Source organism: Camelus bactrianus, chromosome 13, assembly GCF_048773025.1.
Source record: "Camelus bactrianus isolate YW-2024 breed Bactrian camel chromosome 13, ASM4877302v1, whole genome shotgun sequence".
Taxonomy (NCBI): domain Eukaryota; kingdom Metazoa; phylum Chordata; class Mammalia; order Artiodactyla; family Camelidae; genus Camelus; species Camelus bactrianus.
The window spans coordinates 60,798,994-60,810,299 of NC_133551.1; the positions used below are offsets into that span (position 1 = coordinate 60,798,994).

The window sequence follows — 11,306 nt, forward strand, 5'->3', positions numbered from 1 at the left end:
TTTTATGGAAAGGAAAACTGAAGCATGGGGAGATTTGAGTAACTTGCCCATGTATACAGCTGGGGAGCGGCAGAGCCAGAATCCAAGCCCAGGCAGTTTGGCCACAGAGCTATGTTCTTAACCACAGAGCAGGCTGCAGGCCTGAAGACCCCCTGGCCCCCAGACCAGTGGTTTTGAGCACCGGCTTGGCACCAGGGTTTCTCTACTATCATGTAGCGGTGGTCACTGGAGGGGATGGGCTCATCCTGGGTGGACCTCAGGGAGCCATGGAGCAGGGCCCCACTCTCCTGCCAAACAGCCTGCACACCCTCCCCAGGTCCTGTATCACCTCTTTGAGGAGTTTGCCAACTACGACCGCGTGGGCATCGTGGACATCGTCCTCGGCTTCCTGAGCTTCTTTGTGGTGTCCCTGGGCGGGGTGTTTGTGGGCGTGGTCTACGGAGTCATCGCGGCCTTCACGTCCCGGTTCACCTCCCACATCCGTGTCATCGAGCCGCTGTTCGTCTTCCTCTACAGCTACATGGCCTACCTGTCAGCCGAGCTCTTCCACCTGTCGGGCATCATGGCGTGAGTCCGGGCGCGATGGGGGCCACCAGCTTGGATTCCCCAGGCTCATAGGAGCACAACAGAGCTCTGCAGGCCTAGCCTCCAGCTAATTCTTCCCTTCATTTGTTTCATGGGAGCCCCTTGGTTGTAGCTGGATACAGGCACTCACACTCACTGCTCCCCTCAGCAGTCAGGCAAGGAGGCTCCCCTGGGGCTTCCCTTGGGGCCTCCCTTGAAATGAGAAGTCCTGGAGATCCTGAGGTTTCATTGGGGTCTTGAAGTTGGGAATGTGGAGAGGCAGTGAGGTGCAAAGGTGTTTCCAGTAGGGGAGGACATTGAAAGTACAGAGGCTGGATTAGGGGGTAACAGTGAGGAGGCTGGGCCAGCAGGAGTGGAACCCAGCTGTAGGTGCCAGGCTAGGAGGGCTTGGGCTGCTGCTTGGAATAGAGCTCCCTATGGGGACCCCCATATGTTAAGGGGACCTCACACTCAAGGGGATAAACCTGAGGCCACAGACTTGACTCCTGTTAGGTAGAGAGGCAGTGTGACTTTGGGAGGAGACTCAGGCTTAGGAGTTGGGCAGACAGACCTTCATTTGTGTCCTAGCTCTGCCACTTGCTGACAGTATGACAGCGGATGGACAACTTTATTTCTCCAAGTCTCAGATCTCTCGTCTGGAAAATGCAAGAATACACTCATGTCTGCAGGGTTGGGTGAGAGGATTGAGTGAGAACAGGCGTGTGAAGCCCGCAGGGGCATCTGACCTGTAGGAGGAGCTCTGGAGATGGGCCCCTGTCTGCCTCCCTGGCAATGGAGGTGCTCAGGGATGGTGCAGCTCAACTCTGAATCCTAAACCCCACTCTTCCATGACCCCAGACTCATTGCCTCAGGAGTAGTGATGCGCCCCTACGTGGAGGCCAACATCTCCCACAAGTCCCACACGACCATCAAATATTTCCTGAAGATGTGGAGCAGTGTCAGCGAGACCCTCATCTTCATCTTCCTCGGTGTCTCCACGGTGGCCGGCTCCCACCACTGGAACTGGACCTTTGTCATCAGCACCCTACTCTTCTGCCTCATCGCCCGAGTGTTAGGTGAGGTCGCGGGCCCAAGTCAGGGGAACTGCACTGTGTGGAGGGCCGGGGGTGGCTCCTGGCTGCTCCCAGCACAGCAGGATGGGGGCTTCCCCACGCCTGCTCTCCACAATGCTGAGGCTGTGATGGGCCCTTGAGGGGAGAGACGGCCAGAATCTCTGGGGAGACTGTCGTGGTGTGCCAGTGGAGGGGCCTTAGGAACCCTGCAGTTCTAAGCCTGTCAGTGTCTGAGGAGGGGACTAAGGCCCACAGAGCCAGGTCTGTGTCTCTGCACCATTTTGTGGCACCGGTGGCTTTAGCACTTGCCAAGCTGTGGCGGCTCCTCCAAACCTCTGCTGCCAGCCACAGGGTGCACACACAGACCCAGGCCTTGGGCCCTTGGGTTCTGCTTGTACCTTCCAGACGTATGTTACCTCAGTGACTGTGTGGCTTCTCCCCTCTGGATCTCACCTCCTCTCTGAGATTAGGCCTGAGCGTCACATTTACTTGCTGCACTGTCTTAAAACCCCTTTAATCCTGGGCCTCATCCTCCGGAGAGTCTGGTTCTATGCATTGGGGTTGAACTCTGACCTCTGCTTTTTTTTTTTTTGGCCGAAGTATGGGAGATGGAACCCAGGATCTCGTGCATGCTAAAATCTCAAACACGTAGAAAAGTAGACCCCACATACCCATCATATTTAAAATATATCAGTTTGTGGCCACTCCTGTTCATCTCTTTTCCCATCCCCCTCCTGACCTTCTGCCACTGGAGGCCTCTATGATGTCTCTAAAGTACATTCAGGTTGGGGGACCCCCTTAAAGATCCATCTAGCTCTTGGATTGAGGGATTTGGAGCGCCTTGGGCCAAGGGACCCAAGAAATGAATGCGCTGGGTGGGCTTACTGATGGAGGCTTCCTCCAGACAGAGGAAGCAGAAGCCAGGAGAGGTGGGGACAGCCTGACCCTTCTCTATCCCCTCCCTGGCAGGTGTGCTGGGCCTGACCTGGTTCATCAACAAGTTCCGCATCGTGAAGCTGACCCCCAAGGACCAATTCATCATCGCCTACGGGGGCCTGCGTGGGGCCATTGCCTTCTCCCTGGGCTACCTCCTGGACAAGAAGCACTTCCCCATGTGTGACCTGTTCCTCACGGCCATCATCACCGTCATCTTCTTCACCGTCTTTGTGCAGGTGCTGGACAGGGTGGAGCAGCCCTGCCTGGGGACCCTGACTCTGCCAGTGAAAAGAGGAAGCACGTGACCTGAGAGGGGGCCACGGGTTCTAGTCCCAGCTCCACTGATAACTTGCACCAACCTTCGACAAGCCACTGCCCCTTTCTGGGCCTCAGTGTCCTCCATTGTAAAGGGAGAGTTATGATAATGAGTCATTGTAAAGTGACCAATCAGAATGTAAAGTAACCAGAATGCTGCCTCGCTTAGTTAGGAACCCAGACAGCATTAGAGAAGTGGGTTCAGTCAGCAGTCCCAGGGCGCTCATTGTAGGGCTTTAGGGAAGTGATTTAATATCTTAGGATCTTAGTTTTTGCATCTGTAAAATGCACTATAACACAACAGGAGGAACTGGAAAGGTCAGTTCCAGAAGGCGGTCTGGAGTCAGACGAAGCTCTGCTGCCGTCAGGGTGACCCCAAGAAAGATTCTCCTCCCATCTCTGGGTCTCAGATCTCTATCTGTGAAGGGAGGGGACTGGACTAGAGGATCCTGAAGAATCCTTCCAGCCTGCTGGTCATGATTTCTGTGCATTTAAATGACCCAGGCTTAGTTGAGAGCCCACCCCCACCCCTCACCTCCCCTCAGAGGCCCCAAGGAAGCCCAGCCTGGGATGATGTAAATTGCTCCTCCTTACCTGACCTGTGACCTTGAGCAAGTGAGAAACACTGTGTGGGCCTCTGTTTCTCTACCATCCCCTCCATCTTTCCTGGACACTAATCCTGGCGAAGTCCTAGATGGGAAACTTCATTCTTCTCGGGAGAAAACAAGGTAGAGGAAACCTCCTGGGGCTGGACTTGTTTTCTGTCATTTAAAAGGAGAGGAGGCTGCCTCTTTTGTCATCTTGTCCTGCTTCCATCTTCAGAAATATTTTATTACCTTGACTTTGCAGTTGTATACACTGATGGTTTACCAAGGCCACTTTCAATAAGGCAGCATTGAGGTAGGGAACCTCCCTGCCTGGATTTGAATCCAGCTTTATTACTTCTGTGAGACCTTAGAAAGTTCTTAACCTCTCCATGTATCAGTTGCCTCATCTGTAAAATGGGGACAGTGAAAGGGCCTACCTCTTAGGGCCGTCATGGATGTTGTAGAGCTAATACTAGTAAAGCACAGGGGCTTTGGCACATGGCAAGTGTGCAGTTAAATCAGCTGCTGCTGCTCTTTCTAGGTCCTTGCTCGCAGGCCTGCAAGGGGGCAGAGGAGATGGTCCTCCCTGCTAGCCAGGCCTGACTTCCCTGGGGTTACAGAACACGTCTGTGGTAGAGCTCACACTTGAACCCGGGCCCTCTAAGCCCTGGCCTGGGCTAGATAACCTGTGTGTGTCACTTGGCTAGATGGACTGTGAAACCTCTGGCTGTGTCTTCAGGAAGATGTGGGCCTTAAGGACCTGCCTTTATATAAGTGCTGGCATGGAGCTTGGGAGATTGAAAACCTCAGAGCAGAGGGCACCCCAGACTCAGGGACCCTGGGGGTTGGGGGAAGTGGGTTCTATGGCCTCCCTGCCAGGGTAGCAGAACTAGAGTGCCTGACACTCACCTGCCCCCCAGGGCATGACCATTCGGCCCCTGGTAGATCTGCTGGCTGTGAAGAAAAAGCAAGAAACGAAGCGCTCCATCAACGAGGAGATCCACACGCAGGTATGGAAGATGGGCCCGGACCCTCCAATGCAGGAGGGGGCTCAGGGAGCTGGGGAGCAGCTAGGCCTTGAGCCCGTGCCCTCAGTCAGCCCTTCCTCTCTCATCCCAGTGCTGGGTGGTCCTTCAGGCTCCTGAGGTCACCAGGGTACACCATAGGGAGGTTTGGTATGAACAGCTAAGAGCCTGAGGAGGGGGCTTCATGCCACCACTGCCTCTGCAGGAGCCTGTCCCAAGTGTGGGGCACAAGTGGGTTCAGAGGGGGCTCAGCCAGCCCTGCGGAGGGTCCACTGGGGTTCAGGATGAGTGGTGTATTGGCGCCACCTCCTGGCTGCTCTTGGAACTACAGGGCTGGGCTGAGCAGAGCTGCCCTGGGTTGGAAGATGGGGGGGCCCGTGCAGAAGTCTTGGTAGGGGAGGAGCCCAGTAGCGAGGCTTGACCTGGCCCTGGGCCTGTTTCAGTTCCTGGACCACCTTCTGACAGGCATTGAAGACATCTGTGGCCACTACGGCCACCACCATTGGAAGGACAAGTAGGTGGCAGGCCTGGTGGGTAGGAGGGCGGGGAGGGGCAGGTAAGGGTCTTCCGGGGCCTGGGCATCACCGCACCCCTAGAGGCTGGCTCCATCCGTCTCCTTCCTCCTTCCACCAGGCTCAACCGGTTTAATAAGAAGTACGTGAAGAAGTGTCTGATAGCTGGCGAGCGCTCCAAGGAGCCCCAGCTCATCGCTTTCTACCACAAGATGGAGATGAAGCAGGCTATTGAGCTGGTGGAAAGTGGGGGCATGGGCAAGATCCCCTCCGCCGTCTCCACTGTTTCCATGCAGTGAGTGCTAGGGGCCAACCCGGCAGCTTCTGCAGCCACATACTGACCTCTGGGCACCCACGTGGAGCAGACCACTTTGGTGGGTGGTGTGTAGGGGTGGCAGTGAGCACAGCCCCTCTGTCATCCTATCAGGACGGGCATGAGAGCTGCAGGGCCACACTGAGTACCTGAGCCTTGGCCCACCCACCTGAGCCATCCCCAGGGGACCCTTCTGGCCCAGCCCTGCAGGCTCCAGGGTCCTAGGAATTTTCTTGGAGCCCTAATCTGTGCCTTGTTGTTCCAGGAACATCCACCCCAAGTCCCTGCCTGCTGAGCGCATCCTGCCAGCACTGTCCAAGGACAAGGAAGAGGAGATCCGCAAAATCCTGAGGAACAACTTGCAGAAGACCAGGCAGCGGGTGAGGCTGCTCCCTGCCCACTCCCCACCCCAGCAGAGGAGCCCCTCCACCCCCTTTCTGCTCCAGCCCTGCCCCACACACACCCCAAGCCACCCCGGCCCCTCCAGGCCCAGCTTCTGGACCTGACAGCAGTTCCTCCCACAGCTGCGGTCTTACAACAGACACACGCTGGTGGCTGACCCCTACGAGGAAGCCTGGAACCAGATGCTGCTCCGCAGACAGAAGGCCCGGCAACTGGAGCAGAAGGTGTGTCCGGGACTGGAGCTGGCTTCCACCTTTCTCCAGGAACCTGGCTTCTTCTCCTTCCCGCATCCCCACTACCAAGCCCTTTTGGGGACTGAGCCACTCTGAGCTGGGTTTTGACCTCCTCTGCTGTTTTCAAGGCCAAGACCCAGGGCAGGTTCCAGAAAGCTGCCTCCTCCACCTCCTCCCCACTCAGAGCAGCGAAGAGGCCAGGGCCCCCTCTTGTATCCTCTGGCAGCTGAACTAGAAGAGTCTATCTACGTGCTCTAATCCTTAATTTTCTAGTGAGAAAACTCAGGCCCGGGGGGAAAGGGACCTGTCACAAAGCAAAGCACACACGCATTCGTTCATTTGTTCAGGAAGCACTTGAGGAGCAGTTCCTAAGTGCCAGGCAGCAGAGTAGCCTCTGAATCCGCGGTGAGTCAGCTCAGTCCTTCCTTCCCTTACAGAGTTTCTCACGCAGTAACCCGTGCAGGACAGGAAGTGCAAGGGGCCCTACGCACCTTGAACAGGGAGGTGGTCAGGGCAAGCTTAGGAGTGAGAGCCAGGGGGAGGGAGTGTGGGCAGAGGAAGGTCAGGCAGAAGGAAGAAGCTGTGCATAATTCCTGACCGCAGACTGAGGGGCCTCAGCTTTCAAGGAAGCTTGTTAATTAGTAAGGGTTTGGGCTATATGCCAAGGGTTCTAAGCAAGGGAGTGACATGGAGAGGGGAGGAGGTGGCCCAGATTAGGGCGGTGGTGGGGGAAATGGAAAGGAGCGGGTAGACTCAAGGGACACTTAGGAGGTGGAAGTAGCAAGACTCAGTCACCAGTTTGAGGGGGTGCTAAGAGAAGAGGAAAGGAGTCAGGGGTCAGGTCTAGCCTTCTGATTGGGGTAGCGGGAGTGGCCGCTGAGATAGGGGACGCTAAGGGAGGAACAGGTTTTGAAGGAGCTGAGTTCAGCGTCTTGGGCTGCTTTGAGATCCCTGGGAGCTGTCCGGGGCCCAGGTGTCCTCTCCTCAATGGACTCCATGGGTCTGTACCTCAGGGGCAGGGGTGGGCTGGAGCTGGAGGCCAGGGCAGTGTCACCGTGGGAGAGGCAGGGCAGTGTGGGGTGTTCATGGCTGCCCTGGAGACAGCATAGCTTGCTGAGAGCCTCGGCCAAGCCCTGGAGAACCCCTGAGGTGCCAGCCCGGCTCCAGTGCTGGCACAGGCGGACAAAGAGCCTGATGAGGACCTGCCAGAGAGGGAGTGGGCACTGCAGCACACCAAAGGAGGGTGTAGACACCGGTCTTGGGCACTGTCCAGGAGCTGCCCATGCTCAGCCCGTCTGCTCTTTCTCTGGCAGATCAACAACTACTTGACGGTGCCAGCCCACAAGCTGGACTCGCCCACCATGTCTCGGGCCCGCATCGGCTCAGGTAAGGCAGGGCATAGAGTGCCTGGTGAGGGACCTCAAGGCTGGGCGCTCAGTGACCCTTTCGCCTGAGGATGAGGCTCCAACAGGAACAGGCCCCAGGGAGCTAGAAGGGAGGATGCCTTCTCCCTCCCTGACCTCCTCCCAAGCCGTAAGTTTCTCCTACATCAGGTAGAGGAGGGCGTTCACCCAGTGGGGCAGAAGAGTGGTCCTGCTGTCCTCCCCAAGGACAGAGTGTTCCACGGGGGCTCTAGCTGAGGTGCCTGGCAGGGAGGCCGCTGCACCTTTGGGATTTCCAACATGAGGGGGAAACAAGGGCAGGCCTTCTCCCAGGACAGGGTGACTCAGGAGGGAGCCTGAATTCTTGGTCTGAGGAGGGACTCCTATGGGAACCCCAGGTCTGAGGAGGGGAACACGATCCTACCTTTGAGAACCCAGTCCGAGAGGAAGAGAACCTACCTGACTTCTGATGAGGGCTCATAAAGGCCCACGTGGAGTGATTTGAATGTACCAGGATTGGTACTGTCATAGGAAAGTTCTCTAGGAGTTGCTGGCATGGGCTGAGGTGGGGCGCACGCTGGGCAGGGCTCTGGGGCAAAAGCCAGCTTGTATCTTGCTCTTGATCCCCAGACCCGCTAGCCTATGAGCCAAAGGCCGACTTGCCTGTGATCACCATCGACCCAGCCTCCCCACAGTCGCCTGAGTCTGTGGACCTGGTGAACGAGGATCTGAAGGGCAAGGTCTTGGGGCTGAGCCGGGATCCAGCGAGGATGACTGAGGACGATGATGACGATGGGGGCATCGTGATGCGGACCAAGGAGCCCTCATCCCCGGGCACCGACGACGTCTTCACTCCTGCACCAAGTGACAGCCCCAGTTCCCAGAGGATACAGCGCTGCCTCAGTGACCCAGGCCCCCACCCTGAGCCTGGGGAGGGAGAGCCTTTCATCCCCAAGGGCCAGTAGCACTGGGGCCAGCGGGCAGTGCCCGTCTCACCACAGACTCTCCTACCAGAGCAGGGGCTGCTGGGGGGGCTCCCCTCGTCCTTCCCGACCTGGATTGGCCCCGCCCCTCCCCCACGCATGGCAGCTGGGCCCACAGCCCCACCGCAGCACGGCTCCCCCTGCCTCCCGGGAAGCGTCCTCCCTCCCACCAGAACTGCCTTCCCAATCCATTTGGCAGACCTGCTGGGCTGTGAGGCAAACCCTGCCCCTTCTCAGTCTAGGCTCTCCCACACCTGGACCAAGGTCTCTGAGTTTCCCAGACCCCAGAGGACCCCCTCCCATTCTGTCACCCTCCACATTCAGATCGATCTTAGTTTCTAACCAAAGAGCCTCTGGCTCGGCCTTGGTCCCTCCTGGGAAGGGAAGGAGCCAAGGAGTCCTTTGGCGTAGGCCAGGCCCTCCGTTAACAGGGGGAAGACTAGCGGACCAGGCATCTGACTGGGGGAGGAATTGGTGACCCATGGCAGTCCCACCCTCCCCCTGCTGGCACTGTCACCCTGGCCAGCCACCTGACCTGCCCTTACTCAGAGCTGCAGGCTGAGGGCATCTCTGAGCTTCTCTGTCTGGAGCTGGGGCCCTTTGGATGATGGTATGACTCAGCTTTCCAGACTGCTCCAGCGGGGACCACTGGGCCCTTCAGGGGCTGCTGTCAGGGGTTCCAGAAAGTGCTGCCTTTTTATCTGTTTTGTTTGTTCACACTTCCATGTATGATTCTATTTGCACAGAGGGCATTCCTGTTTTTAAAACATTTTGAAAACCTCTTTCTGAACAGAGGTCTGGCCATGATACTCCAGAGAATTACCTGTCCTCATTTGTGCCTGTCTGCCCAACACTTTATCCCAAATCAGTCCTCCATCTCCTGGGCTCTTAACCATGGCCCCAAGGTTCTGATTTCAGAAGTGACCCCCCTTCCCCAAACCCTAATCAGTTTTTCTCTAATTCACAGATGCTGGGCCTCTTGGCACCTCCTTTTTCTTGGGCCTGACTCAGTTCCTGTTGGTCTCTCTTCTTTCATCACTCCCCCTGCCCCTACTGGCTCCTGGAACCTCTCTTACAAGCACTGTACCCAGCTTTCTGTGGAGCTGAGTCCTCAGGGGAGGAGGCCTCCCCTGAGCATCTCCCACCTGCCAGGGCTGGTGGGTGGGCAGGTCCTGGGCCCCCAGAGGCCTTTGCTCACAGGCACACACTCCTACCCCCACTGCCACCATGGGCCAGGCCCAGGCCTGCTGGTGTCTGTCCTCCTCCCTAGGGTACGCCCTTCCCCAAGGTTGTGCAATAGTCAGAGTGTTCCCCTTCCCAGTGGACTGGGCAGTGGGCACTCATCTGTCCCCCACTCCTCTCCATGTAAGTGCTGTTTTGGGCAGGAGTCACCATGCAAGGGTGACGTTGACAACCATGTTCAAAGCCACCACAGCTACTGCTGCTCTGCCGCCTGTACAGAAGAAACCGAATCTTTTTCATATTCTAATAAATCCATGTGAATTTTTGATAGGGTCGAGGGCTGCTTCCTGGGGACCAGGGACTTTGGGGAGAAGGGTGACCCAGGGGCCTGAAGGACTTAGCTCAGTGGCTGGCACAGAGAAACACTTAGTCCACGTCAGGAGCTGGTATGGTTATTGCCATGGGCCAGGCACCAGCAAAGCACGTGAGCAAAGCACGATGTTCCTTCAGCCCCTGGGGAAGAGCAGCATTAATCAGTCACACCAGGAAAACCCTGTGTGTGTGTGAGTGACCGTGAGGGAAGAGAGGGGATGGCGAGGAGGACTTTCCTAAGTGATATTCTAGAAGAGGACTATAGAATGAGCTGAGGTTTCAGAGTTTCCAGATATTTTAATTGAGAGCTGCACCTGGGAGAACCCTGGGATCTGCGGAAGGGCTGGGAGCTGAGCCAGAGTGATAGGAGGGGAAGTGAAGATGGGACCTTGCAGCCCGCGGTCAAATTTTGGTTTGTACTAAGGGCAATGGGGAGACTCTCCCTTGTAAAGTGGGGACAACAACCCCTGGCTGAAATGTATTCGGGTGTGTAATGGGCTCAGCACAGTGTCCTGTGGGTTTAGTTCAACTGAGGTTGGATCCCTAAGGTGCATTTTCAGGATCTGACCACCAGAGGGCAGTGGGGCCTTGGCATACACCCCAGGCACCTTTGGCACCTGGGCTGTTGAGGAGAGCAGCTCCTTTGTGCAGACCAGGACCTGTGAATGGAGCTGGTTTCACCCACAAAACCCAAAGTGGCCAATGCCAAAAAGACCATGGGGAGGGACCACACCATCTACTCCTGTATCGGTGTCCCTGCAAGAAACATGGTATGCTCAAAGGGTTACTGAAGTGCTTTCATTAAGGGGGTCTTTGCAGTGTGGGCAGGGTTAAGGGAACCTACCAGGAATGCTCACACTTCAGGAAGCCATTATGACCTAGACCTGAAGCAAACCTAGACCTGAAGGGCAAGAGGAGGGAGCTGTTCCTGTGGAAGAGGAGGCCACCCTGCTGGAGCTGCAGCCACCAGGCAGGGAGCCAGGGGATGGAGATTCTGACTTGGACCCTGCTGGTGCCTCCCTTTGGTCAAACCCACCTGAAAACCAAAAGGGAAGGCACCTGAGTGACTTCACTGAGCGCAGTCCACACAGGCCAGCTTTCCAGTAATGGAGCAAGGTGAGAGTGGGTTTAGAAGGGAGATGGGATATCCCAGCGGAGCCGTTCCTTTTGCCCCCTCCCCCACCACCCACTCTTGTCCTTCAGATGAAGAACTCACATCCCTATTGCTTAAAGGTTACAAAATTTCTGTCTGAGGTAATGAAAAGGCTTTGGAAATAGATCACGGTGATGGTTGAACAGCATCTCGAAGCTACTAAGTGCCATTGATTGTTCACTTTAAAATGGTTTGTTTTATGTTATGTGAATTTCACCTCAAGTCTTCAGAAATTAAGGGGTTAAAAAAAGCTCATCCCTAACAGGGAAACCAC

At 56.3% G+C, this 11,306-nt stretch overlaps 1 protein-coding gene across 1 annotated transcript in view; it reads left to right on the forward strand.

The window, feature by feature from the left end:
* The window catches only part of SLC9A1 (solute carrier family 9 member A1), a 47,209-nt gene extending 37,376 nt beyond the window's left edge, over window positions 1-9,833 (forward strand). Inside the window, exons 3-12 of the mRNA XM_010947994.3 lie at window positions 317-567; window positions 1,423-1,640; window positions 2,607-2,809; window positions 4,396-4,485; window positions 4,944-5,014; window positions 5,134-5,307; window positions 5,591-5,705; window positions 5,850-5,951; window positions 7,274-7,346; window positions 7,973-9,833. Of these exons, the coding sequence (XP_010946296.1) occupies window positions 317-567; window positions 1,423-1,640; window positions 2,607-2,809; window positions 4,396-4,485; window positions 4,944-5,014; window positions 5,134-5,307; window positions 5,591-5,705; window positions 5,850-5,951; window positions 7,274-7,346; window positions 7,973-8,307 (1,632 nt within the window). The 3' untranslated portion in view covers window positions 8,308-9,833. The remainder of the gene's footprint in view (window positions 1-316; window positions 568-1,422; window positions 1,641-2,606; window positions 2,810-4,395; window positions 4,486-4,943; window positions 5,015-5,133; window positions 5,308-5,590; window positions 5,706-5,849; window positions 5,952-7,273; window positions 7,347-7,972) is intronic.
* Window positions 9,834-11,306: the final 1,473 nt, after the last annotated feature.